The following is an 18,076-nucleotide window of genomic DNA, read 5'->3' on the forward strand; positions in this document are numbered from 1 at the left end:
ATTCAGCTAATACAGAAGGTGCAACATTGACCTTTCTTTTTCCACTGATTAGCAAATATTAGGAAATATTTCTTTCCGTGCTAGAAATAGTAATATAATGAGTGTAAGTGTCCATTGGAAGCTAGAAACCATAACAACAAAAAATAATAGGCCAGAAACAATGCACGGATATATATATATATATATATATATATATATATATATATATATATATATATATATATATATATATAGTAAATAACGTAAAAGGCATTCTACCATATTCTATAGAGAAAACAATTTTAATCTTTACTATATGCAAGGAACAGTTTAATTAAAAAACAGAATTATTACTAAAAAATAGGTACATATATAGTAAGAAAACAAAACACGAACCACATCAGTTTGGATTTTCTAACAGGAACCACATGTGTCTCGAGATCCTTGGAATAATGGATGAATGTATTTACCGTTCCAGAAAATTTTCACTATCGTGCTGTTAGGCTATCTCCAGCAGATTCACTATCACATCCTCTATCACATTCCTTATTTCAAACTCCTCTCAGTGTCATATATAGTTCCGTATCTCCTATTCTGCATAGTTTACTAGAGACAGTCTTAAGGTGCCAATAAGTCACTGATCCAAGAACAACAATTTACACTGTAGTTAGTACGCAATCCATTGATGGCCCTGAATGAAGTTCTCCGTTGAAAAGTGTTTGACATACTGTTCTGGTGTCTGACTGCTCCACTCAACCCTTGCTGTGTGGTTTGCACCAGGGCCTCGACTGTCAAACTCTCCATAATACAGTGTACTGAGAGCAAAATCACCTCGCCATGGAAGCCATCCCTCCGGCCTGACAACTGTCCCCAAGTAACAGCTGACATACAATGTCCTGGCATACTCCTTCCATGGCCGGCCCAAATACAGTCTGTATGAATCTGGCTTTCTCCGAAACAATTCCACAAACCCTTTGTTCCCATCCACAGTGCAATTCACAAATACAAACCCTGTCGTCTGCCCCGGATCAATCCTCCCACTAGCCGCCACCACGTTTCGTGCGCGCTTCTGAGCTCCCTCGGCCCGTGGTACAGTCTTAATCACACATTCCTCAAACACTGCTGCTGCATTCCCAAATATAAAATCCACTGTCCCTACAATATGGCACCTGCGGTAGAACTGCCGCATTGTGTGAGCATACAGCGTATCCTGATGTCCACGGAACTCCACATTCTCCAGCACTGACCGATCGCTGTCAGAACGGAACGCTACAGCCTGATGAGCTCCAGCACCAGCGCTGTTCTCAAATGTTATATCCCTCGCACGGAACCCGTCACCGATCACATCCACCGTCGCAGTTTCATAAGTTCCCAGCCCATCGATCCCCACGCTCCGGGACGCAGTGATAACAGTAGCTCCCATACCCTCCCCCATCAGCAAAATGTTGGCCTTCTCATACGGAATCACGACATTTTCCTTGTACGTACCTGCACCAACTGCGATGGCGAAGTGCCCAGCGCCAGCGGTGTGGTTCGGCGCTGCGTCCACCGCGGCCTGCACGGTCGAGTAGCCACACGGCTTCACACCGGAATTCGGTTTGCACACCGTGGCGTCGGGGCGGATCCTCGCAGGGAATGCGGCGGCAGGGGCGGAAGAGGGAGGAGGTTTCAGGGCGGCATTTAGGGTTTGTGGGGCAAGGGAATTGAGGAAGCGGGACGTGAGGGGGTGGGAGCGGAAGGCCGGGAGCGAGAGGAGGTGGGAGCAGTCGTACTGGCACTGGAGCGAGCCGGAGGCGAGGTGGAGCGCGGCGGGGACGTCGCCGGACTCCAGGGACGACAACGAGGCGCGGAGGCGGTGCAGCGAGAGGGCGAGGTGGTCGGCGCAGGGCCGCGCGTAGGAATTCGGCGACGGGTGCGCAGCGATGGCCGCGTGGAGGAGCGAGGCGGGCGCGGTGGTGTGCTCCCAGGGCGGCGCGGCCGGGAGGAGGACGAGCAGCGTAAGGAGCAGGAGCCCGGACGCCGCCGCGGCGAACTGGAGGAGGCGACCGCGGCGTGGGAGCGGGTGGGGGTGGCCGCGCGGCATTTGGCGGACATGCGCGTCGGAGCGGAGGCGGCGTGGCGACACTAGTTCGCGTTGTGTTCTTCGATGTGTACAGTACTCGTTCGTTTCGTCTCCATTGGTAACCGGGAAGGACCGAAGGAGGGTGAGGACGTGTCAGTTATGGCGGACTTTCAGAAAGACGTTTCCGCATCCTGTTGGCGTACGCCGTTACCAGCTTAAAAGGATAAGCTGGCCTCGTCACCACGCTCCATGGTGGCTCTGAAGTCATCTGTTAACCGATGGATTTGGTCGTCGAAAGCGTCGTTCATGGGCGCTTACCCGTCAGGCCATCAAGGTTTCCTCTTCTGCCCGGCTCGTTGCCCTCCACTACCGTGGCACTGAGTGCTGCCTTTTCCGGACGTCCATGCCCACCCATTGTTCGTCGGAATGCCCCAGCGGTGGTGCCATTTGCCAAGAAGAAGAGGAATGAATATATCGAAGATCCGCCAGATGAGGAGGTCGCAGATGATTTCACCGACGAGATGGAGGAGGACTTCGACGACGCCAAAGAAGACGAAGGCGGTAATGGATTTTGTGAACTCGGTGATGTTTGTTTTTCCTGTTTGGGATTTCCGGCTGACTTCCTGTGGGACGACTGGGGATTGTGGTCCCTGCAGTTTGCTCCATTTATATGCTCCCCTCATCTGATTGTTCGCACTGTGATGCATCCCCTCTAAAATTTTAGTGAGAAGCGTTTTGCGCATCTGTTCCTTTTCATGTGCTTGTGTCTTATCGTTCACTATGAATCATCCATGCTAGCAAGGTGTGTGGTACGATCATCTACACACATGACTACGAGTTATCCTACAATATGCAGACTCTTCCATTTGTTTCAGAAGAAGATGCAGTTGCACTGCACATTGTTGGGACCTACAATCACCACGAAATTGAGGGAAAGATGTCATTGATCATTTGCGTAACTCATTAGTCCTTACCTTGTCAAGGTTTATGCTTTCTAGCACGAACACTTGGAGGTGCAACACTACAGTCTTGTTAGTAAATTGGGACAGGGCTGATGTAGTGATGTATTTCCTTCTATTGCAAACATCAATAATGATTTATGGTCTTAGGTTATGTAGCGGTTCTGATTTACAATGCGTTTGTCTGAACTTGTGTGCTCTAAAACATACAGTGTTTCAGCAACCAGCATACTTGTCTGCTCATGACTTTTGATGTCCCCTGCTCAGTTAGTATTATTAGTTTCATATATAAGCCAAGCAGTACTTTGTTATACTAAATAAAGTTACTTCGTTCACCAAATCATGCAGATGTAATGGATGATGACGAAGAGTATGAGGACGACTATGACTTTGAAGATGATTTTGAGAGTGATGATGAACAGGATCTTTATGTAAGTTTCACTCTACTTGCTTGATAAATACAGTTTGATTATGTAAACATTGAATTATGTTCTGGAGGCTGGAGATGGAGGTGCTGGTGGCGGTATATCCCTTGCTGGTGCATGGTGGGACAAGGAAGCGTTAGCTTTGGCAGAACAGGTCTCAGCATCATTCAACGACGACTTGAAAATATATGCTTTCAAGACAGCTGCAAATTTGACTATTAGAGTACGCATTGAGAAGATGTCCACCAGGTATTATCGATTTGCATCCATATGCAGTAGTTTCCCAAGTTTATGCATGTTTATGTTAGCTTGTTTTGAGCCAGAAAATCTTATAGATGCATGTAGTGGGTCAATATGTTGGTGCGTAGGATTTTAAGAGGAGGTCAATATGTAGTGTTTCAGTAAATCCAGATTGTGGCCTAACTAGAAAATGGCATATTTCAATGTATTCAAATGTAGATGCCATTAGGCAGTGAACTGACTATGGAAGTAAAAGTATGGATCAGAAACTTGGTATCTACTTAGGCACAACGCTATATAACATACTATTGACTAGCACATTAAATTTTCAATGGTGGGGCGGGGGCTGGTATGTTCCCACCTGTTTTTCATCAGGCTTGCTTTTCGTCATCCATAAATTTCTTTGCACGTCACCTTAAGGTCAGAGTTAGTTCCATGGACATGATTTATGTAATACATCTCATCGAGTGCATGATAAATTAGGTATGGTTCTCCAACGATAGATGACATTGAAGCATACACAATTGCATATCGTGCAAAGTTGGACGAAGCAGAGTCAGCAGGAAAGATACCGAAAAACATATCGTTGGAGGTATTTTCCCTTTATACAGAATACAAACTAGTTAAAGCTTTCTACTGTACTAAAGAAACAAACATCAGAAAGACTCTGTCTGTAGCTCTACTTGGCTTATATTACAAAAAAAATTGGTTATCACTTTGAAGGTGTCATCCCCTGGTGTGGAGAGAGTTATCCGTATCCCTGAAGAGCTCGAACGATTCAAAGAAAGGGCAATGTATGTCAGATACACTACAGCAAGCGATGAGGCAACCACACCTCAGGAAGGTGACGGCGTGCTAACGCTAATTTCCTATGACATGGACCTGCGAGAGTGCACCTGGGGCATAGCTGATGTGAAGATAAACCGGCAGCAGTCTGGCAAGGGCAGGCCCCTGAGCAAGAAGCAGAGGGAATGGAGGCTGCAGACACCGTTCGAGTCGCTGAAGTTGGTCAGGTTGTACTCTGAATGTTGAGATGCCAGTTTTTGAGTAAATTTTGAGTTTCCATTTGTTGCACTCCTTCGGCAGTTTATCCAGTCTCGCTGAACTCTGATATGCCACTGGATGCGCAGCTCATACTAGGTAGAATGATGTTGTACTAATGTACTATCTGTCACAATCAATTAGTTTTTTTTCATTGCTAACAGATAACAACAGAGGTTTAGCCACGCAAAGCAGAATGTTCTTTGCTTCACCTTTACAGTTTACAGGCACTTGATTTATTGTTTGTATTCTCCTAGATGTTTGTATAATCTGTTAGTGCATTGTATATTTTTTTAGAGTTTTATTAGGGCCAGGCCCCAGTTGTATCATTAAGAAGACCTTGTTGCTTGCTCTATACGGGCCTGTTTGTTAGGGATCCGCTGTTGCTATGTGAACGAGCCTTACCAAACGGTTTAGCAGAGAAAATTGTTTAGAACGACTAGCTAGTTGCCCGTGCTTTGCTACGTTTGTTATATAACATATAAATAAGTATTGAGATATTTATTTAAATATAATTACTGTTTATTTTTAAATACTAAGCTATGTGTGGTATTGTGGTTAGCTTCAATTTTTTGGAGTAGGAGGACGTGGATTCGAGTGTTCGGCACTATTTTTTTGCGGACTCCAGTCGGAACGCATGGAGCGGGTTCAGAGTGTCAGCGCAGAAGATAAAGTTGTAGTAGCATCAGATGTCCACATTAGATTCTTGATAGAGTAGTATATATATATAATAAGATGAAGTAAATGAATCAAATCTTATTTTCAGTCTCCTCTAACTTAGAGCGGAGGTTTGGGGCCGTGTCCTTCCTGCACAGTTTTACACGGTCGTTCCACCTCATGCCAATACACCCTACAATATATAGTCACCCTACAATATATAGCCAATGTACATGGGGTGTTTAGGATTGCTTCATGTTCAGCTCTAGTGTAAATATGTAGTTTATCTATACTGTAAAAGATCAAGTTTTTATTTTGTCCATAATAACCGTTAGATTTATTTTTTATTTAAATTGTATGGTCGTTGGAAGCCGGCAGAAACTCAAGGAGTTGCTGTGTCAATTAGGTGTTGTGGGGTAACGGTCATTCTAGATTTGAGTTTATCGGGATACCATATAATGATTGGGACTATGTATACTTATTTGTTGCTGATGCATCTAGCGAGGTCATCTGAAAACCGAAAATAGTAGGTTTTTTCAAGTGCACGTGTGAGTTTTTTAGTGTTTCTTTTGTTCTTTCATATGTTGTTCTAACTGATCCGTTATAATTCCACAAAATGCTTAATAAATTGATCGTCATCAGAATTATGTCATGGAGCGAAGGTATGAGGGAGTCAAGCTTGATCCCCTTGCTTGATAATCTTCTGGTCCCTATATATCGTGAAGTGTGAGACAAAAAATTTTCTTCGCTTCTTCGCGCACTTGGCGTGTTGTCGCAGCGCATCATACCATTGCTTCATGAGATCTTTCAACAGTCGTTGCTGAAAGCATCTAGGCCCCTAGTTGGTTTTAGTAATTAATGACAACGTAATGTTATATGTGACTAACGTGTGTTTTGCAGAGACAAATGGTAAGTTAGGTCGCATTACAGGTAGAAGTACTACAACGGTGAAAACAATCCCGGAGATAAGAACTCGAAGCGACGGCTAAAACGACGAAACAAAAGGTGAAGGACTACGGAGTCCGAGTGTCAAGGAGATGTGGACACTCCTGATTTAGTTAGGTCTTTTATTCTCTTTTAGCCGTACTATAAAGAGGGGTTGTCGATGAGTAGTTTGACCAAGAGAGTTCTAGTGTAGTGTTGGTGCACATTCACACTCACATGTAGTGCTAGGTGTCACTCTAGACCTCACACTCAAGTTAGAATGAAAACCGATTTGAAATACAGCTGAAAACAAGAAATAGGGTTTCTGGCCTTGGGGCACCGGACTGTCCGGTGCACCCTCTGCCAGGTGGGGCCAAGGTGGCCCTGGGGAAGAGTTTTCCCTGAAGAAACCCGAGAGCGTCAGTTTCAAAAATAAATTTTAGTGGCGCACCGGACAGTGCACCGGACTGTCCGGTGTGTCATCAGCCCAACGGCTAGCTGTCAGAACTAGCCGTTGGAGTCGACCGTTGGCGCACTGGTGGCGCACCGGACTGTCCGGTGCGCCCATGCGCAGAAGAATGCTAGTAACGGCTAGTTGGTGGGTGAGGGCTATTTATACCCCCTCCACCCACCATATTCAATGTCTTGCTGCCCACATTAATTCCAGCACATTGCTAGAGCATTGCAAGCACCAAAAGCCTAGTGAGGAGATTAAAGAATCTTAATCCCGTATTTGTTCCTCATTAGCGCTAGCGAGAGCCACCTAGAGCACACACCACTTGCATTAGGCTTCTCTTGGTCAAGCGAAAGTCTACGACTTGTTACTCTTGGTGATCGGCATCACCTAGACGGCTTGGTGGCCTTGGGAGCTCGGTGATCACCGTGAAGATCTTGTTGGTGACCCGACTCAAATTTGTAAGCGGTCTCGAGGGATCCACCGCGCCAGAGTGGCAGACGATCATCTCGTAGTGAGCACTTGGTTCTTGCGAGGACCAAGGGGGAGCGATACCCTTGCGCGGGTGCTCCAACGAGGACTAGTGGAGAGTGCCGACTCTTCGATACCTCGGGAAAAATTGGAGGAGTCTTCTAAACCTTGCTTTACATTCCGCACTTAATTCAAGCACTTTACATTGTGTATTTGTTTTGCAAGTATTTGAAGTATTATCTTAGCATTGTTATATTTCTAGTATTATTATCTTAGTGCTAGTTGTTGGGGTGAAGTTGGGCTCTTGCTTAGGTTTTGATTACTGTTGATTTTTAGAAAAGCCCAATTCACCCCCCCTCTTGGGCATCGTGATCCTTTCAATTAGTATCAGAGGCTTGTTGCTCTTAGATTAGCTTAACCACTAGAGTTACGATGTCCGGTGGGGATGGACCTCCTCCCGTTTTTGATGGTGACGATTTTCCATATTGGAAAATTCATATGGAAGCATATTTAGAGGCTATAGACATTGGTGTCTATAAAGCCGCTACACAAGGATTCCCCGAACCTAGAGATCGCACAAATCTTATAGGTGATAAGTTTAATTATGAGAAATGGAATGCTAAGGCCAAAAACATCCTTTTTAGAGGCCTTTGCAAAGATGTGTTCAATAGAGTAAGAAATCATAAAAATGCTCATGATTTGTGGATGGACATTTGTGCTCTACATGAAGGAACCACTACTAGAAATATGCTTATTTAAGACATACATCTTAAGACAAATATCAGTGCATTTTATAGAAGCGTCTTTTATCATATGGTGCTGAGTAAGGTAAGACGGTTTGTTGGATATCCATCTTAACTGAAGAAGGTTTTTGAGACAGATATATGGGAGGAAATGTCTTATATTGATTTAATACAGTTTGATTTTGAAAACCGTCTCAAATAAATATAGCTTTTGAGGCATTAAGTTTACAAGAATTGTCTTATATTTTGGTTAGTATATTAGACACTTCTATGTATGAAACCATCTCAAATAAAGATATTATTAGAGTCATCTAGACTATTCAAACTGCCTTAGATGTTAGTGAGTTTTCTTATGATATTTCTGATAAGACATATTGTGAAAAAATGTAGTAAATATTAAATTTTGCTTAAAGTGACTCCAAATAAAACTATACGTTTGAAATATGGATATTTTTTATTTTCTCATTAATAATATATTCATATTTATAATATCGTCTATTTGTACGGTATAAGCAACCTAATAAGAAGTGGTTAATGTCATGGATATTTCTCTTTCTATGCATTTTGCACATATATACAATATTTCTTAATGATATATCAAAACCGGCCTTGTATCGTAGTGGTTAAAGACTTAGACTGCTGTTGGTAAGATCTTGAGTTTGATTCTTCGAATCGCCTTCAATTTACGTCCGTTACGCGGGCCGAGCGCGGAGTCCGTCCGAGCGTGGAGTTCGTCCGTTACGCGGAGTCCGTTCGTGCGTTGGCCCACGCGGAGTCCGAGCCGGTGGGCCAAAACATTCCTATAAATACATGTATTTCCTTTGATAAATTCATCCTACACTATTTAACTCGTCATCGAAATTTGAGTTTTTCCCCAGCTCTGCCGAGTAATTTCTTCTCATTCATTCATCTTTCAGGGTAACTTAGGTACAATTAAAATATTTCATGTAGCCCTACTAGTTTATTAAATATGTGATATTTTTACATTAAATATTTGTTTTAATTCCTTCAAATTATGTTAGGATCGTATGAATTTTGCCTGCATAGTAACATTAATATTTTTTATTATGACAAATGTTTTAATTATTTAATTAATTGTTTATTTGTTAGTTATTAAAATAACTTTATAACAGATGAAAACCTAACAAATTACCTAGTTATTTTCCCTATATCATCTCGTGTTGTTTGCGTCTAGTTTATGAGGCAATGTAATATGAAACTTTAATTATTTTTTCAGATATGGACAGAGAGCAATGGATGTATGAAATTGATCGGTCTGATATCAATTATTTCCGTCATGTGCAAGGGTTCCTAAAGGTGGCTGAAAACATCGATTAGATAATAAGGCAACAGCTATCTTATGTCCTTGTGTGGACTGTAGAAACTTTGATCCAATTATCGACTCACGTGTAATCCTCGGACACTTGATAATGCGTGGTTTTACATCTGGGTACACATGCTGGACAAATCATGGCGAGTGTTCTATTGGTGATAACAATGGAAACACTGAGGGTCCTTTAGATACTAATGGCAGTCCTATGGATACTAATGAGGCGAATGACCATTATGTGCATATCCAAGATAAAAAAAGCCATTTTGCGGACGCGACGATTGTTGATGTGCCCATCGATCATCTGGAATACATGATACATGATGTTACTGTAACTCGTAATTTGAGTGAGGCTCAAGCATCACAAGTACGTGAGATACTAGTTCGAGAGCGTGAGACACCATTATATCCGGGAAGCAGTGATAATCGACTGAGTTTTACTATGGAACTTCTACGATTCAAGGTGGCTAGTGGATGGAGTGATAAGAGCTTTACAGATTTTTTAATTTTTTTAGCAGACAAGCTTCCGAAAGGGAATATGGTGCAACGAAGCACAACTAAAGCAAAGAAGATTTTGTGTCCTATTGAGTTGAAGTATGAAAAAATACATGTTTGCCCCAATGATTGCATTATATATTGGGGAAAGCATAAGAACAACATATCATGTCCAACATGTGACATATCACGCTACAAGAAGATTGATAGCCTAGAGGAATTGAGCTCCAATGAGAAGAAAAAGATTTCTGCAAAGGTTTTCTGGTACTTCCCTGTGATACCTCGATTAGAAAGACTTTTTGCTAATCCAGCAAGTGCAAAACTTTTGTGTTGGCATGCTGAAGAACGTAAGAAGGATGGAAAGTTGAGGCACCCTACAGATGCTTCACAATGGAGAGAAATTGATAGTAAGTATGAAATATTTGCAAAAGAATCACGGAATATCCGATTCGCTCTCAGCACCGATGGTATGAATCCATTTGGCAATATGACCACTACCCATAGCACATGGCCAGTATTATTAAGCATATATAACTGCCACCTTGGTTATATATTAAACGGAAATACATCATGTTGTCAGTATTGATCCCTGGACCAAAACAGCTGGACAATGATATTGATGTGTATCTTGAGCCGTTGGTACAAGACCTGTTGAAGCTATGAGAAACTGGTGTTGAAGTTTGGGATGCTTGTAAGAAAGAATATTTTAACTTGAGGGCCTTGCTTTTTTGTACCATCCATGACTATAAAGGCCTTGGAAACATTGCAGGATTATCCACTCAGGGATACAAAGCATGCTATATTTGTCAAGAGAATACAAATAGTCGTTATCTAAAAAACAGTAGAAAAATTGTATACCTGGGACATCGTAGGTGGACACATAGAAATCATCCATACCGAAAGAATGTTGATGCATTTGATGGGAGTATTGAAAATGAAAAGGCTCCATCACGCAGGTATGGACATGTGGTTTATGAGAGTGTGAAGGACATTGAAAATAAGTTCGGGAAACACAATTTAGCATTGTCTGGAATGTGGAAGAAAAAATCCATATTTTGGAGGTTACCTTATTGGCACGATCTAAGTGTGCGTCATTGTCTTGATCTTATGCATATTGAGAAGAATGTGTGTGAAGCTTTGATTGGTACAATTTTTAACATAAAAGGGAAAACTAAGGACAACACCAACGGTCAGTGTGACCTTGATGAGCTGAACATTGAAAAACCCCAGGAATGGTATACTCTGACCAAGGAGGAAAAATTAAAGTTTTTCATCTGTTACATGATGTGAAAGTTCCATCTGCTTATTCAGCAAATATTAGAAGGCTCATGTCAAAGAAAGACCTAAAACTGTCAGGTATGAAAACTCATGACTGCCATGTTTTAATGACACAGATCCTCCCCATGGTCCTCCGTGGGTCTTTCAAGAATATCAAAATACGAGATACTGTCATTAGATTATGCTATTTCTTTAATGAAATAAATTCAAAGGTGCTAGATATTGAAGCCCTTGACAACTTACAAAGGGAATTGGTTCAAACTTTATGCCAACTTGAGATGTACTTCCCACCTTCATTCTTCGACATCATGGTACATTTGACTGTGCATCTAGTTGAAGAGGCTAAGATTTGTGGGCCGCATTTCTTACATTACATGTATCCGATCGAAAGGTTCATGGGAATCTTGAAACACTTTGTTCGGAATAAGGCATGCCCGGAGGGTTCTATTGCAGAAAGTTATGTAATTGAGATTGTCATCGATTTCTGTGTGGACTACATGGATGAGGTGGCACCGATTGGCCTTCCACTGTCACGCCATGAGGGAAGACTTAAAGGGCAAGGGGGACTTGGATTGAGCACAGAGATACCAGATCAAGAATTGCTCCATAAAGCTCATTTCTTGATCCTTCAATCTGCTGAAGATGTTTCAAAGTACATTGACAAACACAAGAAACGATTGAGAAAGAAAAACCCAGAAATGGTGGACGAAGACATTGTGAGGCTCCATAATAAAGAGTTTTGTGATTGGTTTCAAAAGCGGTGTGAAAACAAGGTACCAAAGAATGACACTGTGAGACGGTTGGCACAGGGACCCTCGTCCATTGTAGCGACATGGCAGAGTTACGACATTAATGGATACACTTTCTACACAGTACAACAAGATGGTAAAAGCATCCGACAAAATAGTGGAGTTTGCAACGACGCGATAACTGAGGTGTTTGATCGCAACAAAAAATCGTCATATCTAAGGAAGGACACGTATTATGGACAATTAGAACACATTTGGGAGTTGGACTACACACTTTTCAAGCAAGTTGTTTTTCTTTGTAAGTGGTTCAACCCTAAAGGTGTTGTCGTTGACCCAAAATATGGGGTTACCACTTTAGATTTTAGACGAGAAGCTTACAAGGATGATCCATTTATTCTTGCAAAGCAAGCAAATCAAGTTTTCTATATCGATGATCTTGCAAACAGGCATCATCGAGTGGTGCTCAGGGGGGAAAGAAGAATTGTTGGTGTTGAAAATGTAAATGATGAAGAAGATTATGACCTCTTTAGTAATATGAGTAGTTTAGATAATATGGTCATAGATATGGAATGAGTTTGGACTTAATGTAAATTATTATTGTTCTAATTTCTATATATTAACGACTACTTATTATTCTGAATCACTGCTTATTATAATTTCTATCTATATACGTATATTCTAATAAACATAAAAATGTGACTCCACCTATCATCAATTCCCAATTCCACATTGCATTAGGGTTCCAGCACGTATTAGGCTATCTGTGTCCCTCCCCGCGTTCGGCTATCCACGTCTAGGCTCCAGGATCCCGGCGTCCTCCCCTCGTCGTCCCGCGCCGTCATCCTCCCCTCGTCGTCCCACGCCGTCGTCCTCCCCTCGTCCCGCGCCGTCCCTCCCCGAGTCCCGCGCCGTCGTCCTCCCTCGTCTCGCCCCTGCGTCCCTCCCCGAGTCCCGCATCGTCGTCCTCCCTCATCTCGCACCTGCGTCCCTCGCCGAGTCCCGCGCCCGCGCGTGTACCACCGCCCCTGCGTCCCTCCCCGAGTCCCACGCCCGCGCGCGTACCGCCGGTGCGAGATCTAGGCGGCCCGCGTCCTCCCCTCGTCCCGCGCCCGCGAACCGCCGTTGCGAGCTCCAGGCGCCCCTGCGTCCCTGCCATCTCCTGCGTCCGACGCCCATCGCCGAGGCTGAGAGGCAAGATTCGTCGTCTTCAGTGCCCCCAGCGCGGCGCCCAGAACTCCCAGGCAAGATCCCTGTAGGATTAGCTATCTGCTATCTGCTAATGTATTTCCAATTTTTAGAATTGAGTTCAAATGTAACATGTCTCTTGCACATTTGCTAAGGTAGAAGTACTAATAGTGTATCAGTATAGTTTAATGATCTGTATTCATATACTTAACATATTTTTTGTACAATGGATACACCTTTATTTACATCTGACACAAATGTGATGAGATTAAAAGTCGAAGTGAACAAGTAGAAATGGATACACTTATGGCTTCCCCATGGTGTTTTCTTTGAGCGTGCATAGAGTTTTGCTTTGGTTTACATAGTATTCTTTGATGAATTTTGCTTCGGTTTACATAGTATTCTTTGATGCTGCTAATGCCAATATTGTTTTCGAATATATTTATGTACAATGGGTACTGATGGTGCTAATTCAATAGGAACAAATGAGCTCTGAGTCATCTTCTGATACATCTGGGTCATCAACTTCAAAAACCTCTGGGTCCACAAGTAGCTCATCTTCCACTAGCTTGCATTCAGAGGACATTGTCGAAAAAGGTTCTTGTACTTCTGCCAGGCATAGAACGAAACGAGGTCACGCCAAATGCAAGAAGCTAGAAAAAGGAGGTCCTCGTCGTCTTACGTTTGATAAAAATGGGATTGCCCAGTCACCGGTAAAACATGTCAATGAATTCTCAAGCTATTGTGGTTATATAGCACGCATGCGTGTTGATATTAGGATAAAGGATTGGCGAAAAGTGTCTACAGTGGTAAAATCAAACCTATGGGAGGATGTGTCAAAGAAATTTGTCATGCCAAGGGATGAAACCCATACCCTCAGTGTGAAGAAGGTCGCTTTGAAATCTATGAGTAAGGATTGACTTCTTGAGATTGTTTGATCCTATTTGCATCATTTCTTGGGATTTATGATTTATTTTCCTTTTATTCGTACAGGCCATGCATGGAAGGATTTCAAGTGGAAACTAAATATAAATTATGTCAAGAAGGACAAAACTCCATTTGAGGACTATCCAGAACTCAAGAAAGAGTGGTGGCCAGACTTTGTGGAGTGGGTTACCTCTTATGAGTATATTGCTCTAGGAGAAAAGGGAAAGAAAAGCCAAAACATGAATAAGTTCCATCAAAAACTAGGACGGCGAAGCTATACTGTACAAAAGAGAAAATGGGCAAAGGAAGATGCACAAGCATTAACTGAGGGTAAATCTATTCCATTTCAAGACATGCCAGATGGTCGTCATAAGGATTGGGCAAGGGCGAGGAATCCTTCTGGCGATGTGAACATAACAGAGTTGCATCCAATCATAAAGAAAATTGTAATGTTCCTCTCCACACATAACTTGTCCATTTAATTTTCTTACCCTATTTGATTCACACATAAAACTGTTTTTTCAGGTAGATCTAAATGAAAAGTCAGTAGCTGGTACCTTTACACCATTGGATAATATGGACATACTTGCAACAGCAATAGGGAGTAATCATCCAGGGAGGACAACATGAGTGAGTGCTTATGTGGGTTTAGGGATGGGTCTTGCTCAAGGTGATGGCCCTCGTAAAAAGAAACGTAGAACAATGAAAGAATATGTCAAGAGGATTGTGGATGAGTACGAGGCCAAGTTTGAGAAACTGACAGCCCTGTGTCAGAGTATGGAGCGTCGATTAAACAATTCTGAGAGTTGCTCATCTTCAAAATTTGTTTATACACCAGACCATGCAACACATCATTCAGTTGACTCATTACAAGTAACTTCATCTACTTGCAGCACATATGACTTATCAGATAACAAAATCAATGTGCCACTAATATTCTGCATTTTCCCTTAATTCTTCCTATGTTTAACATTTTAGGAGGTGATGAAATGCAAGTTGGTGGTGCAGATAGGTCCGCAATCTGTTGTGGTCGCTAGAGGGTAGGCTTACCCTCCAAAGGATGTTGTAACCGTCCATGGGATTGAGCAGCGAGATGACCACACAAAAGTGCAGGTTGATTTTGTGTTTGACAACTTCTTGGAATTTCCACTCCTTATACCTATCGCTAGTGGTGATATGTTCACTCTTGGCGAAGCCAAAAATTCATTTGTGTTATGGCCTATGTCAGTCATACAACTAGCAGAGGTACACTTTGCTAACTTCAACCTGATGAACTTATTATTGTTATTCAAAACTTGGTTAATGCCATGTACTTGTTTCTGAATTTTACATAGGAAACAACAGTTCATGCAAAGCCTCAACAAGTCCCACACACATCGCCTCAGGTACTCCATCACACACCTGAAAAGGATAAAATGCCAACACCAACAATGGGTACCGAGGATATAGATGTCACACATAGTGCCTCCAATGTCAGCAAGAAGAGGAAACATAAGCATAAAAAACATAACAAAAGCAAAGAGAAGGAGCAAAAAAATTCACAACAGAAAAACATAGAAGATGATGGTCTTGATCCCCTTTGGACTCCCTCCTTTCATCAACGATCTCCACCACCAGTTCCAAATAATAAACAATTTGTGCTAGGGCAGCCTTTAGTATCTAGTGCATTACTTAAGAGGATGGGTAAACAGAGCCAATGTTTCCACAAATGGTATTTTGCTATGACCACACCAATATCTCGAAGGCAAAGTGCCACACACTTCATGGTACGATACGAAGAACATGATTTTCTTGAAAAATCTGGGGTCTATGCAGTAGAATTCAGTGATGTATTTCACATCTACAATGATCTTGCCCTTGATATATCCTTACATTGGAGTTGGATGCTGTGAGTGAGATCCACCATTTCCTATAAGTGTCTACTTTTTGTTCTTTATCTAACTATTCTTTTAATAGATGCATGAGGAAGATAGACAAATACAGAGGCATAGTTGGTTTTTTAGATCCAGAGATGATCATTTTAAAGAGAATCAATGAAGAGGCTGATGAAGTCGAAGCATACATTGTGAAAGCATTGCTTGCTCAGCATTGCTTGCTCAGCAGGACAAGGAGTGCATATTTGTTGTTTGCCAGGAAGGGTAAGGCCTAGCACTAATAACACTCTATAGTTTTTTAATCTGTATCTTAATGTTCTATCTTCCTCATTTCAGTTACCATTGGGCCTTGTTAGTTATTTTCCCAAAATGGAATACAGTGTACAATATTGACTCCAAAGGTTACCAATCCCCTAGCTGCTATAGTATTAAAAAGCTATTCGATGAGTGGGTATTACCTTTATCATAATTCTATTTTGCTCTAAATTTCAATTGTTACTTACACCGTTAGTCACCATTATTGTAGGGCTTTTGGTGCTTATGTCGACAAAAAAGGTCGCCATAACAAGAATTTTGGTCGCACAGTTATATGGAAACATTTTCAGGTAATCATGTCCTTAACCTGAAATTATTAGCAATACATATAATTAGACATTCCCGCTGGATATTTTCCTTATGAATCACATGTTTTAGGCACACATACAACCACCTGGCAGTATGCTTTGCGGACAATATGTGATGTACCACATGTTATCCTTTGCGGATAATCTTAGTTTGGACCGTGATCGATATCCTCAGGTTGTTTTTACAGTCTGAATTCTATTTTACTCAAACCTATGCAATATGACGTTATAAATATTTACATGCTTTATGTTTTTCAAGGGTCGTGCTGGTTTTGCAACATGTCCATTATTGCCTGATGAGATAGCAAATGTCCGAGAACGGTTGCTCGACTTCTTCATGAATGAGGTGATAGACATTGGTGGATCATGCAGGGTTGAAGGTGCTTCATATAACTAAATCTAGCATGGCTTCCTAGGTAAGATGTTACATTCATATAACCTTTTACATCATATGCCACATTGTGAGGTGTTCACCTATGTCTAACTAATAATTATTGTGTTCTATTTGTTGTACAGGAAAAGATGGAATGGCCGCACCAGTGTGCAGACTTGATTTCATATATATTTAGTTAGGCACGACGATAGCGCAAACAATTGATTACCAAGTTTGTCAATTAGTATTTTAGTTTGGATATAGAGTACGCTTATGCATGAGCTATTTGACAATGCTTATTTATGAGATATATAATGGTAATTTAGAATGATATCATCCTACTTTCATATATTTGATGGACATCACATATGCATCTAGTTTTTCTCCAAGTTTCAGCATGTAGTACATAGGGCTAGATGTCGATCCGGATTGTGGCACCCGACGAGGTGGGGACGTCGTTTGAGAGGGCCGATGAGGTGATCTTCGAGGAGGAGGAAGATGATGGACAGACAATGAGGACACGCTGAAAGCTCTCTTGTGGGTTTTGGTGTTTGGATGACAACCCAATTAAAGGACTAACAAGTGTGCTAAGTGTTGAACAGGTGCTTAATGCAAAGCTAACAGGGTTCAACACAAGTGAACAAGTGTGATGGTCCAAAGACTAATTTATCTATAGATAATGAACACTGCTTAAGTGAGACTCGGTGTGCGTAACTCAGAGACAACTGATCAAACCAAGGATGGAGGCAAGAAGAGCTTCGAGGTACCGCGTGCATGGGAGAAGGTCAAGGAGACCAGGAACCCAAAGCCAGGGGTGAAGAAGAAGACTTGCAAAGTCAAGGTTGATCGAGTTAAGAGTTATGGTGCATCAAGGATCACTACATAAGGACATGACTTACAACCAATGAGGTAACATCTACAGTTATGTGGTGTAAGTCATAAGGCTCAAGATCAAGCTCGAGAAATGAACAAGGGAGTTAGAGCTCAGATATGTCAATCTAGATCAAGTCAAGTTGACTTAATGGTTTAGAGTCCAACATCGACCTCAAACATGCCAAATTGTGTAAAACGATGAAAAAGGTTAAGTATGTAAGGTTTGAGTGTTTAACCATGTTGCATACACCTCTTACTACAAATTTGGTGCTTTGGTTTGCTCTCTAACTCTTTCTGTAGAGAAAGTACCATTCTAAGCTCTACTGGAGGAGAAATAGAAAAACTAGGAGAAGAACAAGAAAGATGTAAGTTTCTAGGACTAAATCAATTGGATTATACTCTAAATGTGTTTGT

At 41.9% G+C, this 18,076-nt stretch overlaps 3 protein-coding genes across 4 annotated transcripts; 2 read left to right on the forward strand and 1 right to left on the reverse strand.

The window, feature by feature from the left end:
- Window positions 1-395: 395 nt before the first annotated feature.
- On the reverse strand, window positions 396-2,124 carry LOC100272930 (putative pectinesterase/pectinesterase inhibitor 51). The gene has a single exon (NM_001147382.1). It carries the CDS (start codon window positions 2,060-2,062, stop codon window positions 647-649), a length of 1,416 nt encoding a protein of 471 aa, NP_001140854.1. The 5' UTR covers window positions 2,063-2,124; the 3' UTR covers window positions 396-646.
- Window positions 2,125-2,192: 68 nt separating this feature from the next.
- On the forward strand, window positions 2,193-5,078 carry LOC100216947 (Uncharacterized protein family UPF0090). Of its 2 annotated transcripts, NM_001359523.1 has the most exons (6): window positions 2,205-2,375; window positions 2,477-2,602; window positions 3,349-3,431; window positions 3,499-3,674; window positions 4,149-4,257; window positions 4,389-5,047. In NM_001359523.1, the coding sequence occupies exons 1-6, from the start codon at window positions 2,291-2,293 to the stop codon at window positions 4,695-4,697; spliced, it is 888 nt and encodes a 295-aa protein (NP_001346452.1). In that variant the 5' UTR covers window positions 2,205-2,290; the 3' UTR covers window positions 4,698-5,047. The 2 variants fall into 2 exon arrangements, with proteins under 2 accessions (XP_008667357.1, NP_001346452.1); XM_008669135.4 differs by having other exon boundaries at window positions 2,193-2,602; window positions 4,389-5,078.
- Window positions 5,079-9,385: 4,307 nt separating this feature from the next.
- On the forward strand, window positions 9,386-17,360 carry LOC103646428 (uncharacterized). Its single transcript, XM_020548853.1, has 15 exons — window positions 9,386-9,623; window positions 11,092-11,136; window positions 11,932-12,037; window positions 12,546-13,059; window positions 13,472-13,901; window positions 13,986-14,365; window positions 14,445-14,792; window positions 14,898-15,164; window positions 15,254-15,807; window positions 15,876-16,057; window positions 16,130-16,240; window positions 16,320-16,398; window positions 16,487-16,591; window positions 16,676-16,832; window positions 16,933-17,360. The coding sequence occupies exons 1-7, from the start codon at window positions 9,386-9,388 to the stop codon at window positions 14,547-14,549; spliced, it is 1,818 nt and encodes a 605-aa protein (XP_020404442.1). The 3' UTR covers window positions 14,550-14,792; window positions 14,898-15,164; window positions 15,254-15,807; window positions 15,876-16,057; window positions 16,130-16,240; window positions 16,320-16,398; window positions 16,487-16,591; window positions 16,676-16,832; window positions 16,933-17,360.
- The last annotated feature ends 716 nt before the right edge of the window (window positions 17,361-18,076 follow it).

This window comes from Zea mays, chromosome 2 (assembly GCF_902167145.1).
Source record: "Zea mays cultivar B73 chromosome 2, Zm-B73-REFERENCE-NAM-5.0, whole genome shotgun sequence".
NCBI classification, from domain to species: domain Eukaryota; kingdom Viridiplantae; phylum Streptophyta; class Magnoliopsida; order Poales; family Poaceae; genus Zea; species Zea mays.